The sequence below is a fragment of the Mus caroli genome, unplaced genomic scaffold (assembly GCF_978045245.1).
Source record: "Mus caroli unplaced genomic scaffold, Mus_caroli_1 scaffold_13, whole genome shotgun sequence".
Taxonomy (NCBI): Eukaryota; Metazoa; Chordata; class Mammalia; order Rodentia; family Muridae; genus Mus; species Mus caroli.
In genome coordinates, this window is record NW_028227268.1 from 42,555,483 (window position 1) to 42,569,303 (window position 13,821).

At 41.7% G+C, this 13,821-nt stretch overlaps 1 protein-coding gene across 2 annotated transcripts in view; it reads right to left on the bottom strand.

Annotated features, from left to right (window-relative positions):
• Window positions 1-13,167, bottom strand: part of Atad5 (ATPase family AAA domain containing 5) — a 47,340-nt gene extending 34,173 nt beyond the window's left edge. For both annotated transcript variants that reach the window (XM_029483899.2, XM_021177374.3), the window contains exons 1-5: window positions 12,741-13,167; window positions 6,828-8,707; window positions 4,746-4,842; window positions 2,484-2,645; window positions 388-517 (exon numbers count right to left, since the gene is read on the bottom strand). In XM_029483899.2, the coding sequence (XP_029339759.1) occupies window positions 388-517; window positions 2,484-2,645; window positions 4,746-4,842; window positions 6,828-8,707; window positions 12,741-12,806 (2,335 nt within the window). In that variant the 5' untranslated portion in view covers window positions 12,807-13,167. The remainder of the gene's footprint in view (window positions 1-387; window positions 518-2,483; window positions 2,646-4,745; window positions 4,843-6,827; window positions 8,708-12,740) is intronic.
• Window positions 13,168-13,821: the final 654 nt, after the last annotated feature.

A 13,821-nucleotide genomic window follows, 5' to 3' on the forward strand; every position in this document is an offset into this window, starting at 1 on the left:
ATCTCTGAGTTCGAAGCCAGCCTGATCTACATATTGAGTTCCAGAATAGTCAGGGCTATACTAAGAAACTCTATCTCAAAAATCTAAAAAACTAAAAACAAACAAACAAACAAAAAAGCAAAACCAAACCAAAGCTAGGCATTATGGTATATGCCTTTAATTCCAGCACTTCATATGCAAAGACAGGCAGATCTCTGTAGCCAGTTCCAGACCAGGAATACAGAGTGCAAGCCTGTCTCAAAGAAAACAAAACACCTAAAATTTATGATTTATGGGATAAGACACCAGAATATTCAAGATGAATTGCCCCCAAACACTTATGGATAGTAATCCATAAAACAGTACTGAATAAAAGAGTATCCATAAAACAGTATTGAATCCAATTACCAGGGACATTTTTAGAAGACTTGTTTAGAAGTTTTTTTCCTAGTACATCATTCAGATTCTGAAGTTTCTCCTGACTCTTCTCTGGTTCTCTTAGAGAAGTTGGACTTGAGTCTATTAGTATCACAGAGTCCTAAAACAAAAATACGAGAAAAAGCAAAAACACTTTAAAACAGCATTTTCCGTTACTCTCAGTAAATCCTAATAACCCCAGTGAATGTCTAAGACAGTTCTGAGCTAAGCTGTTTTCACATATACACATACTTAATAACACACAATGTCTATAACTTTTACAGAGATGTAACAGTGAAAATGAAGGATTTTCCCTTTTCTTCATAATTTCAGATAAAAGATTCTTATTACAGATTTTTGTAATTTCAGCATATAGTCTGCTCGCTCGCCCTCCCCCCAACTCTCTCTCCCTTCCTTTCTTCCTTTGAGACAAGTTATCTCAGTGTGTAGCCCTGGCTGCCCTGGAATTCACTCTGTAGACCCGGCTGGCCTCAAAGTCAGCACTTTTGTCTGAGGGGCTTAAAGGCACACACCACCATGCCCAGCTTCTTTCCTTATTAACTGAAGATGTTCACCTTTTCTACACTTTTCTCTTGTATACCCAAATTGCCAGCATTATTATTCTTGTACTATGAGGCCATTATTGAGCAAAACAAGGATGCTTGAACACAAGCACTGTTAATCCTGCCACAGCTGTCCAGATAACTGACGTGGCTCCTAAAGGGGAGATAGCAAGTAAAGCGAGGATACAGTGATAACAGAGTAACTGGTCTCACGGAAGGGTGGGGTTGCGGCTCAGTGGTAACAGTCTTTGGTATTCTATCATACAATATTTTATGAACTATCCAGAACAGACAAATCTATAGAAATAGAAAGCAGCCGGGCGTGGTGGCACACACCTTTAATCCCAGCACTCGGGAGGCAGAGGCAGTTGAATTTCTGAGTTCGAGGCCAGCCTGGTCTACAAAGTGAGTGCCAGGACAGCCAGGGCTACACAGAGAAACCCTGTCTCAAAAAGCCAAAAAAAAAAAAAAAAAAAAAGAAATAGAAAGCAGATAAGCAGCTATCATAGTGAGATGTGAGGACGGGGAAGCGACAGCTAGAAGAAAGGTAGAAAGGTGTCCTCCGTGGAGGTAACAAGAATGTCCCAAACTGGCCTGTGGCACATAGTCACAATCCCAGCTCAGGCAAAAGGATGGTGAATTTGAGGGACCCTGGGCTACACAGCAAGACCTTATATCAAAAATGAGAGATTTTTCTAAAATTGGCCATAGTAGAACTCTGAATATATTCAAAGATACTGAACTACATACTTTTTTTAAGACAGGGTACCAGGTAGGCCACACTGTCCTTGATCCTCTTACGTAGCCTGAAGATCACTTGAACTTCTAGTCCTCTACTTTACCTCCCTAGTGCTAAGGTCTCGATATGCACCGTAATGCCTTAGATTTTGAATTGTATACTTACATGGCATGTGAACTATAGCTCAATAAAACTATTTTTAAACATTTCCCAAAATAAGAAAATACTTTTATTGAGCTGTAATTCACATGCCATTTAAGATAGAATTATTAGCCGGGCGTGGTAGCGCACGCCTTTAATCCCAGCACTTGGGAGGCAGAGGCAGGTGGATTTCTGAGTTCGAGGCCAGCCTGGTCTACAAAGTGAGTTCCAGGACAGCCAGGGCTATACAGAGAAACCCTGTCTCGAAAAAACCAAAAAAACCAAAAAAAAAAAAAAAAAAAAAAAAGAAAAAGATAGAATTATTATCCTTTAGCAGGATAGTAAAAGCTAGGTAGAAGACAATACTTGGAATGTGAATTTCCAAGTTTGGAAATGAAGTGAAATGTGAGCTATCTGGGAAAAACTCAGAGTGCCTGTGATAAAGAAACTACTTAATGAGCGAGCAGAACAGGCTCAGTTTACAAGGCACCTTGAGAGACCTGAGACTCAAGAGCACTGTACCCTGTAAGCCAAATGCTCTTCAAACAGCACGCCCACCACACCCTGCGGCTGTCAAGTGGAAAGGTTTCCTTCTTCCACTCTTTATAACAAGGAAAACTAGCGGGAGACATTGGGATGCTTACATCTATCTCTGGCGACTTCTCCTTTGCAGGATGTGCCTGGTGCCTAGAGGACCGCCTCAAGGACACCACTGTTTCTTCAGCCTTTGATCCACCGACTTGGAATGCTTTTGCTTTCTCAATCACTTGTTTTGCTTTTGATATATTTTTTGAAGTACTATTTGCCTAGATAAAAATTAGGACTATTAATTGAGATCACAGCAAGAATTTCATATTTAAGAAAAAAATATAAAAAAAGAATTTCATATTCACAGAAAAAATAGAAATGTATAATAGAAAAATATATTTACATCACATTAATAGTCAACCAAGAAAAGATCATTCAAATCTTACCAGGGACCCCAAATGCAGATTCAGTGATAATTACTAGTTGTCCTTATAAGTGTATTTGCATGTCTGTAAAACACCCAGGAGGGCCAGAAAGACAGTTCAGTGCTGTGTGAGAATCTGAGTTTAACACCCCAGAACCAGCTGGGCCATGGTGGCTACACTGTTAGTCTCAAATTGAGGCAGAAGCACAGAGGCAGAGGGACGGAGAGGAAGAGAGGCAGACAGAGGCAGAGACAATCTGTGAGTTCAAGGACAACCTGATCTACAGAATGAGTTCCTAGACATCTAAGGCTACACAGAGAAACCCTGTCTCAAAAAACCAACCAATCAATACCTATGAATGAATGAGTGAACAAAACAAAGTCCCAGAACCAGGTGGGCACGGTGGCCCATGCCTTTCATCCCAACACTGGGAGACAGAGGCAGGTGGATCTCTGGGAGTTTGAAGACAGCCTGGTCTACATAGTATGACCCTGTCTCAAAAAAAAAAAAAAAAAAAACCCAAAACACAACTAAAATGAGATAACCTATCCAAGAATTCTAGGCAAAGACCAACACCACAGTGTGCTGTTGCATACTGCTATGAATATACATATGAGAGGCTGGTGAGATGGCTCAGGGGTTAAGAGCACCGACTCCTCTTGCAAAGGTCCTGAGTTCAAATCCCAGGAACCACATGGTCGCTCACAACCATCTGTAACAAAAATCTGATGCCCTCTTCTGAAGTGTCTGAAGACAGCTATAGTGTACTTACATATAATAAATAAATAAATCTTAAAAAAAAAAAGAATGTACATGTGAGTACATACATACAAACACATAGTATACAGATTCAAAAAACAAAAACTCAAAAGAAGGTCGATAAGTTACATTAGAATTGGTCAGGCCGGACGTGGTGGTGCACGCCTTTAATCCCAGCACTCAGGAGGCAGAGGCAGGCAGATTTCTGAGTTCGAGGCCAGCCTGGTCTACAAAGTGAGTTCCAGGACAGCCAGGGCTATACAGAGAAACCCTGTCTCGAAAAACCAAAAAAAAAAAAAAAAAAGAATTGGTCACTGTTTTCCTACAACCTTGATGATAAAATATGTTGGCTAATTGTATTTAATGTTAATTCTGTTTTCTCCATGAGGGGCTGCGAACAAGGAATGAGTCAGCACTCAGGTGATTTCCTGTAAACCTCCTTCCCAACTTAATTTATAAATAAAGGTTAGATCTGGTGATTGGACGGAGAAAGAGGGGAAGGTGGAGCTGAAGGTTTGGGGAGAAAAGGAGGTTGGGTGGGGGGGATGACAGAGGAGGAAGAAGAAGGAAAGTGGAGCAGAAGCACATGGCCTGGAGAAACTGCAAGCTGTAAGGGGAAGATGGGGAAGATGGTAGTGTAGTGGCAGATCTGCCCAATCTAGGCATGCAGCTTATATTCATATTAATTGAGTTGTTTTCATTGCCCAGACTTATTTGGATTGGAGATTTATCATAACAAATCTATTCTTTGATTTTAGTCAACAAATTCAGGTAAAGTATTAAGCTCTCATTACATAATATAAAGGAAAAATATATAATACATGTACATTGCCTTTATAGAATCTAGTATGACATGACAGGAAAGAGTTAGGAACAAAGCTGGGGACTGGGTGTGGTAGCACACACCTATAATCCTAGCTCTCAGGATTATAGATCCAGAGGCAAGAGGATCTCTGTTGAGTTCAAAGCCAGTCTGATCTGCATAGTGAGACCCAGTCAAGGACATATAGGAAGGGGCTGGGGAGGTGGCTCAGTAGTTAAGAGCCCTGGCTGCTCCTATAAGAGGAATGGGAATAAATGGCACAAGTTCTAATTAAGGGACCCTTGGGAATCTTCTTTGGCATGACTTTCAGTAACTACTGCCAGTCCTTTAAGGAAACAGTACTGCCTTCAGGATTCCAGTACTTTCCTTACCTTTTTCTTCTGAGAAGTGAGCTCTTCCTCAGTTGTTTCAAATTTCTTAGAACTTTTCTTGGATTTTTTGGGAGTACTAATTCTAGTGAATTTCATTCTAGAAAAAAAAATGACATTTATAAACATTTTCATAATATTGTACAAGAATCTTAAATATAAAAATAAACCAGTTGATATTACAATTTAAACAAACTGCAAAACCGATTGTCATCACTTTGATTCAACAGTAAGCTAAACTTTATTTATTTCTGGTACTGGGGATGGAACCCAGGGTCCTGTACATGCTAAGCAACCATTCTATTACATTGCCAGCCCCAAGGTTTATCATTTATTATTTCATTTAAAAATAGTAAACCTAATCAACACATTTTCAGGACCCCTTTCTGCTGCAGAGAGCTTACTTTTCAATAAAATCTTGCTTGTTACAAACAAAAATAATAGCCTTACCAGGTGTGGTGATAGACACCTATAATTCAATCACAAGGGAACCAGAGACAAAAGACCACTCATGGGGGCTGGAGAGATGGCTCAGCGGTTAAGAGCACTGACTGCTCTTCCAGAGGCCCTGAGTTCAATTCCTAGCAACTACATGGTGGCTCATAGCCATCTGTAATGGGATCTGATACCTTCTTCTGAAGGTAGTTACAGTACAGTACAGTATAGGTACTCCTATACATAAAAATAAAGAATTCCTTAAAAAAAAAACCAGATCACTTATGAATTCAAGGGCAGCCTTATCTCTATAGCAAGTTCCAGGCCATCCAAGAGAGACCCTGTCTCAACAAAACAAAGAAAGAAGGACAGAGGAAGGAAGGGAGCAAGCAAGGAGAGGCCAAGGGAGGGAGGGGAAGAAAAGAAGAGAGGCAAAGAGAAGAAAATAAGCCTACCTGCCTAGTATGAGCCCCATGGAGCATAGCAAAAGAAGAAACAAGAAGAAAGTAATACATCTTGAAGAAAGTTAGAACTTGTGCCAGGATCACTGTAACATTGGGCAAGGCCAGTATGCAAGCTCCATCATCTACTGGTCAGTTTACCTAAGGAATAACACTCAGCTGGCTGTGCTGGTGCTTGCCTTTAATTCCAGCACCCTGACCGCAGAGGCATGGGGATCCCTTTGAGTTGAAGGCCAGATTGGTCTACATAGAGTTCCATGACAGCCAAAGGTATACAGAGAGGCCCTGTTTCAAAACAATAATAAAAAACTGCTCTTATAATTTATTTTTAATCTCATATTTGATGAACTCATATTTGAAGACTATTTCTCTCCAAGGATTATCAACTATGACAAATAAGAGTTTAGAACTCATCTGAAATCTATCTGCAAATCTTCTGAAACGGACTTTAAACTATATTTAAACTATATTGTGGTGATACACACCAGGAATCCCAGCACTTGGAAGAGGATTTGAGTCCTAGACTAATTTTGTACATAACAAGAACAAAACTGGGGGGCTGGAGAGATGGCTCAGTGGTTAAGAGCACTGACTGCTCTTCCAAAGGTCCTGAGTTCAAATCCCAACAACCACATGATGGCTCACAACCATCTGAGATGAGATCTGACGCCCTCCTCTGGGGTGTCTGAAAAGAACAAGTCTGAATAGACAAAGTTGTGTGCAGACGTACACTAGATTTCCCAGCACTCACAAAACTGGAGCAGGATTGCTACAAGTTTGAAGACATTCTAGGCTACATACTGAGTCCTAGGCCAGCCTGGGCTACTGAGTATGACCCTATCTCAAAACAAAAGGCCAGTTTGGTGGCTCAGGTCTGTCAATCCAGCTACTTGGGAGAGTACAGAGAAGGAATACATGTTTAAGGCCTGGCAGGAAATCAGGGCCAGCCTAAGTAACCTATGATCTTTGTCTCGAGATGAAAAGAGGACGAGTATGTGGTTCAGTGGGGAGACAGACCACTTACCTAACCCATGAGGGCCAATCCTCAGGGCTATATACACATTAAAAATCATTTACAAATAAACTGTATTCTAGAAAATAAATGGACTCTACAATGCCTGAAGAATTTTCCTTCCCAATTAATAATACATGTAGATGCTCCATCTTAAGAAGAAAAACAAAATTTTACCTAATGGGGCTCTCGGAATCAGAAGATACTATTATTAATTCTGCTGTATACAGGCTGTGCTTTTCTGATGTTCTGGCTGATTTTGGAGTGGAAGCCTTCACTGGAATAGTGTCCTGAGCATCCTCAGACTCAGTACCTCCCAGAGCAATTGTGGCAGGTGTGCTGCTACTTCTCAGAGATCTCCTGGTTGGTTGGCGTGTAGAGACATACTCCAGGCTACTTCCAGGCTCAGCTTTGTGATGTGTAACCACATCCCTGGTTGGTGTGCTGCCGCTTCTTGATTTATTTCTATTACACAGAGACGTTTGTACAGAGTCATGTGCTGTATCCTCACAAACAAGATTTTCACTGTTAAGTAATGCATTGCTTTTGAGAACTTCTGATTTCTGTCTTACACTCCTTCGTAGGCTATTTTGATCCTGTTCATCTTTTAAGGAAAAGGCTGTTTTTTCCTTTTGTATGTTTTCTTCTCTATTTCCACCTGCAGTAGTCCTAGTTTTCTTACCCTTTTTATTTGGCTTTTTACTTTTCTCCTTAGGAAAACTTCCTCTATCGGCATGTGACTGTGGACAGCCTTGGCTTGAAACTCTTTGAATATTAGGATTTTCTATAATTTTTTCAGAACTGCTATCTCCTTCATGGACAGATTTTTCACTTGGGTCTTTCTGCTTCTCCAGAGGTTTTTTGAGTCCATTTTTGAGCGTGTCTGGCGGTGGCTGCCTAAATGCTCTCATGAACTGCTGTCTTTCCTCCATGCTGCACTTTGGTACTGAAGCCTCAGAGCTCCAGGCTTCCAGCACCGCCAGTTCTAATTGGCCCTCCTGGATCACAACGTTAGATTTCCTCTTCTGAACTGGTTGCTCATTTTCTGGATCAGAGAGACTATTCTCCAGCTCAGGCTGCTTCTGTTTCAAGAAAATTGGGGGTATTTTCCCTTTCTTCTTAGGGGGAGTGGGATGAACTTGTGCAAGAACAGTAACTGTCTTGAGGTGTAGCTGTGGAGATGGTTCGCAGCTTTCCGACGATTCACCTTCAGAACCACTTTTGACTGCTTCACCCGGCCCAGAAGGAACACAGGCTGGCACTGCAGGGTCAGGCATCTCTTCCACTTTAGCTGCCTTGTGACTTTTTAAAAATTCCTCATAGGAGACAGTAATTGTACTCTCCTTTAAATCAGCTCTTTTGGTTGCATGAGTCCTGGAGTCGTTTTCCTCAGCTAGGGAAGGTTTAGTCCGCTTGCTGTCTTTGCCACCGTCCTCAGGCAGACTAAGTTCATCTACTAAGGGCACACTTTCAGACTGACCTGTTATCTTGCTACGCTTCCTTTTCCTCAGTATCCTCCCATCACTTTCTGTGGTGCCTTGTTTAGGACTTACTTTCTTTTTGGAGTTCTTTTTGGAGGACTTAGTATTTGACTGGATTCTGCTGTCTTCAATACTTTCTGCGAGAACGTCCACATGTTTCTTGTAAAGGGAAGCAGAAGTACTGTTTTCCACAAAATCACTTAAACCACAGTCCTCCTTGCTATCATTGTTACTACTTTCAAATGGACACTCATCCTGAATTTTAATATCATTCAGTTGAGAGGATAAACTAACTCTCTTTCTTTTCCTCTTAAATTCTCTATTTGAGAACACTTCCAATGGCGTCTTACAGTCTTTGCTGTTGCCAACAAGCAATGGGGGAGATGGCTTTATCTTATACGCCTTTGTCGATTGTAGCTTCTCGGTTGTGGGTGAGGATTTTCTAAAATAATGTAGAATATTACTGGGTTTTGGTGGAGAGAAAACCTTGTCTCCAGTCTTCCCAATTGGTGATAAATATTTGGTGATTGTTTCGCAGGAAGAGTTGTCATCATCTTTTCTCCGCTTTTTGCATGGCTAGCAATTTAAGGAGAAAAAAAGCCACAATTCATTTCAAGTAAAATATGAAATATGACCTGTAAACCACAGATAACAGTTTAAATAATTGGATAGAAAAACTACAGAAGGCTCCATTGTATATACCTGTGAAGTGTGTGTGGTACACTAGAGCATAAACGTGTGCAAGGATGCTTGCAGAGGCTGAAAGAAGATGTCAGGTGTCCTGCGATGTCACTTTCAGCCTTATTGCCTTAAGACAAGTTCCCTCATTATATCTAGAGCTAGGTTGGGGGCCAGCGGGTCTCAGCAATCCTCCTGGCTTTGCTGCCCCACAACTCAGGGATAAAAGGCATACCTTTTTGCTAGGGATTTTACCTCAGATCATTATACTTGTACAAGAAGCATTCTTACACACTAAGCCATCTCCCTGCAGAGAAGGCTACTTTAGGTGAAAAACGAACATATTAAATGACCTTTAGTGTTAAACCTACATTCAATTTTTAATGTTATATTAACTTGTATATGTAATTTATATTACACACATACATACACACACTATACTTTAATAAAAAGTTTATATGGCCAGGAGGAGTGGTTCATGCCTTTAATCCCAGCACTAGAAAGTCAGAGGGAGAAAGACCTCTGTGAGTTTGAGGCCAGTCTTGTCTACTGAGTGAGGGTTCTAAGTCAACCACTATATACAGAGACCCTGTCTCAAAAACAAACAAAACAACAACAAAGCTTATATGGTCCAGTACTAAGGAATCTGAGACTGACAGATGTCTATGAGTTTGAGGCCAGCCTGGTCTACATAGCAAGCTCTACGCCAGTGAATATAGTGAGACTCTGGCTGAAAAAAAAAAAAAAAAAGCTTATATTGGAGCAAAGATATAAGAAAACATAAATTCCTACTATCTTCTATTTTATTTTACTTCATTTGTTTTATTTTATTTATATATTTTTGAGACATGATCTTTCTATGTAACCCTGGCTGTCCTGAAATTCACTATGTAAGACCAGGCTGGCGTCAAACTTAAGAGATCTGCTTCCCTCTGCCTCCCAAATGCTGAGACTAAAGGTGCACCAGCCCTCTATTCATAACCTTAAAAGTGCACCATCTACCTCACAGAAGCTGTAATAAAAATACGTGGAAGCCAACACAAGGTAAGGAACCTACAAACAACCCCTTCCGTTTTACTTTTGTGGTTAAAAATATACACATCATTCTAAATATCTCTAAGAAACAGTTAATATTTCTATCAGAACTCACAGTGAAAGATAACCAATGAATACTTGCCTCAAGTCTCTACCATGATCCACTGCCTACCTCCTGCAGTAGCCATCGCCCCCCTGGAGTCAAGGTGGTTATGACACTGAGGACAGCCATAGTTCTAGCAATCACTTGCAGTCAGCAATGATCCTTGCACCGAGGCGTGTTCAACAGAGATTATCGCGAGCCCACATATGGCTGATGAGACTCAGCAAGGCAATGGATGCCAGGACAAGAGCATTAGGCTCAAAATGAGAAATCATGAGCCAGGAGATACTGTCAAGATAACCGTCATTGTCATTGTCATAACTAAGTCTGGGGAGAATACTGCCTAGGCAGGTACACAACCTTAGATTTGACTCCCCACTATTACGTAAAATCAGGCATAGTGCACTCCAGCAGTCCCAGCACTGAGGGCCTGTTAGGGCTACATGATACTACGGGGGGGGGGGGGGGCCGGGACCAAACCCTAAAACCCAGTGTCATAACCTGAACAATTAACCATCTTCTAGAAGTAGACTCTACTTGGACACCGAGCAACACAGATTCAATGCTGTTCTCTGTGGCCCTACTGCAAAACTGGTGAATACTGAATCTGACTAGGGCTCATCCAGCTGCTGGTTCACTAACAACAGTCATCCCATTTTTGGCTGGACATATATCTTACAAAGGTTTAATGGATTTACCTTGGAGTACAGGTGAGATGAAGTGTGAAACCTATGGGGCAGCACAGGGGAAATGAACTGGCCTCATCTCCTGTGGTCTGTATTTGTTTTCTTGACTATGTGTAAATGGTACCTTGATCTTGCTACTACACTAAGAACGTATCTCACTGTTCTGAATTGACTAGATTAGAATTTCTAAGCCTGTCCTTAGAAGAATATTATTTCTCATTTTGTTTCTATGTGTATCGTAGGCTTAAGTATAAACATGGGCTGGGCATGGTGACTCATATCTATCTTCCTAGTAACTTGGAAGCTGAGGCAGGCTATAGTGAACCCAGGTTGCACTCCTGGGCTACAAGATGAGAGCTCAAAGAAGTCTAAATAATATTATCTACTTATAAAGATCCTTAAACCTGGTCTATAAATTCACTAAATTAAGCAAATATGTTGTGGTGATGGTTTGATTAAGAATGCCCACCATAGGCTCATATATTTGGATTATTGAATTGTGGGGGTTTTGTTTGTTTGTTTTTGTTTTTGAGAAAGTTTCTCTGTGTAGCTTTGGCTATCCTAAAACTCTCTCTAGACCAAATTGACCTCAAACTAAGAGATTCACCAGCCTTCTCTTCTCACAAGTTGTCCTCTGATCTTCACACATATGCTGATCCTGGCACATACAATAAATAAATAAATGTAACAAAATAATTTTAAAGGGTAAGAGGAATTTGTAAGGGGTCAAAATAACATTCAAAATAACCGGCAGGAATAATAAACGATATTGGGACAAATTCTGACCATTTAGATAAATGAGGTAAAATTAAATATGTTGAAATAATAAGTGAATTAGAAGTGAATTTATTATTATCATCTTTAAAGCTTTGAGATGGCATCAGAGGCACCACACAACAGACACTCAAGTAAGATCTAAGTTCAAGTACCAGCCCTGACATCTACTGGTATGGAAATCTTAAGCAAATTAATTTTTAAATATAACTTGGGGCTGGAGAAATGGCTCAGCTGTTAAGAGCACTGACTGCTCTTCCAGAGGTCCTGAGTTCAATTCTCAGCAACCACATGGTGGCTCACAACCATCTGTAATGAGATCTGATGCCTTCTGATGTGTCTAAAGACAGCTACAGTGTCCTCATTTAAATAAAAATAAATCTTTTAAAAACAAAACAACAAAACTTGATGAGCGGGGTGTGAATGGTGCATTCCTGTGATCCCAGAACAAGCAGGCTGAGGTGAGTAGGTGATGAATTTGAGATGTGCTGTGCTACACAGTAAATAATATAAATATTCTGTAGTTGAAAAAGTTACTTGATTATAAAAATTAAGAATTAGAATTTAAGTGAATACACATCTTAGCTCACATTAAGGGCACCAGAACACATCAGAAAGCTAGCCCGAGATATGGTTTATAAAAACCATAGCATCTATGAAGAGGCACAAGCCTGTAATGATGACAGAAGAAAAAGTAGGTCAGAGATGTACTTTAAGATCCTAAAAACTACTTCTAAATGGCATAGAATATCTTTATAGTTGTTTAGTATATATTTCTCTTTCTTTCTCAGAAAGCAAGGGCTTCCTACATTAAGCACTGTCCTCTGCTTAGTGTATTCTCTAAAACATGGTAAATATTAAGCACCTACATGTCACAGAGACTCTTAACTACATTACATTAAGCTCTGCGGCCACCGTAAGTTTCTTACTTGATCCATTTAAGTGACATTCTAAATGGAATTCCTAGGACAGGTATTTGTACGGGACTAGCTGGACTTAAAGCTTCATCTTCTTCGCCGTTCTGTGATCCCACATCATCATGAACAAAGAAAGTGACCCTGAAATCCTTGGTGACATGCTATTCCACCAACGTTTCAAGGACCCGGGAACTGTGGTTTTCAAATCCTGACTTAACAAACAGCCCGAAAACACCTTAAAATTACAACGCTTTTGTGAGAGCTTTACACGGTACACTGAGGCAACTATCCCACACAAAACTATGACTGTGGGTCATCGTGTCCCTCCTTCCTCGTTCCAGAAGCACGCAGGACTCCCCCCATCCTCACGCCACAAATCCCCAACACTGGCAGAAAGGAACTTGACGGATTCTCACCTCAATCTCGTAGTCCTTCACAGGAAGGGGTGCTGCAGCCGCCGCCATGGTCAGGACCCCCACCATGATCTCTGCCTCCTAGAACCCGGGCTCCTAGGCCTTTCAGAGGTCCGGCCCAGCCTGGCTGGAGGCCATAGGGGCGGCAGGTCCAGTGGGAGCGAGCAGCGAGCCGGGGAGCCCGTCTCGGGTCTCCTAGAGACCACCGGCCGGACGCGAGTGCGAGGCTGGGCCCAGGGCCGCCGAGCCGGGCTCAGACAGAGATGTCGGGGAAGCCGGGGCGCAGGCCCCGAGGTGGCGGCAGGACAATACAAGGTGCCCCCGGGGCAGATTCTCCAGAATAAGCGCTCGAGCCCCGGGAAGCAGGGGGAGCGGCGCACAGAACGCAGATCGGACTAGTGGGGCTTCGGCGGGAGTTCTGTCAATTGGGTTTTCCCGCCGTCCGGAGCGCAGGGGGCGGAGCCTACGACCGCTGTCGGAGGCTGCGCAGACGGTGAGTCGCGAAGGCCAAACTACTTCCTTTGGCGAAACTGCGCAGCAATTTTAGCTTAGGAATCTAGTTGAATTTCAGAGATTCGCACTTCCGTGTTAAAGTTTGACTTATTGAAGACGTGTTTTGTCTAAGGTTACATAATCATTTGGTGGCCGAATTAAAACTTAGACTTTAGCCGGGTTTTTTGTTTTGTTTTTTTGTTTTTTGGGGGTTTTTTTTGTTTTGTTTTTTCAAGACAGGGTTTCTCTATGTAGCCTTGGCTGTCCTGGAACTCACTCTGTAGACCAGGCTGGCCTCCAAGTGCTGGGATTAAAGGCGTATGCCACCACTGCCCAGCGACTTTAGCTATTCTTAAAATTATATTTTTGAAGCCAGGAAGTGGTGGTGCACTTGGACGGCAGAGCAGCAGATATCTTTAAGTTTGAGGCCAGACTACGTAGAAAGTTCCATTTCAGCCGAGAGACTCTGTCTTTATATAGATAGACTGACAGACAGACAGACAGACAGACAGACAGACAGAAGTTAAAAAGACATAGAGGCTCCAGGCAACTGTGGTACACTCACACCATTAATTCCAGCACTCTGGAGTTA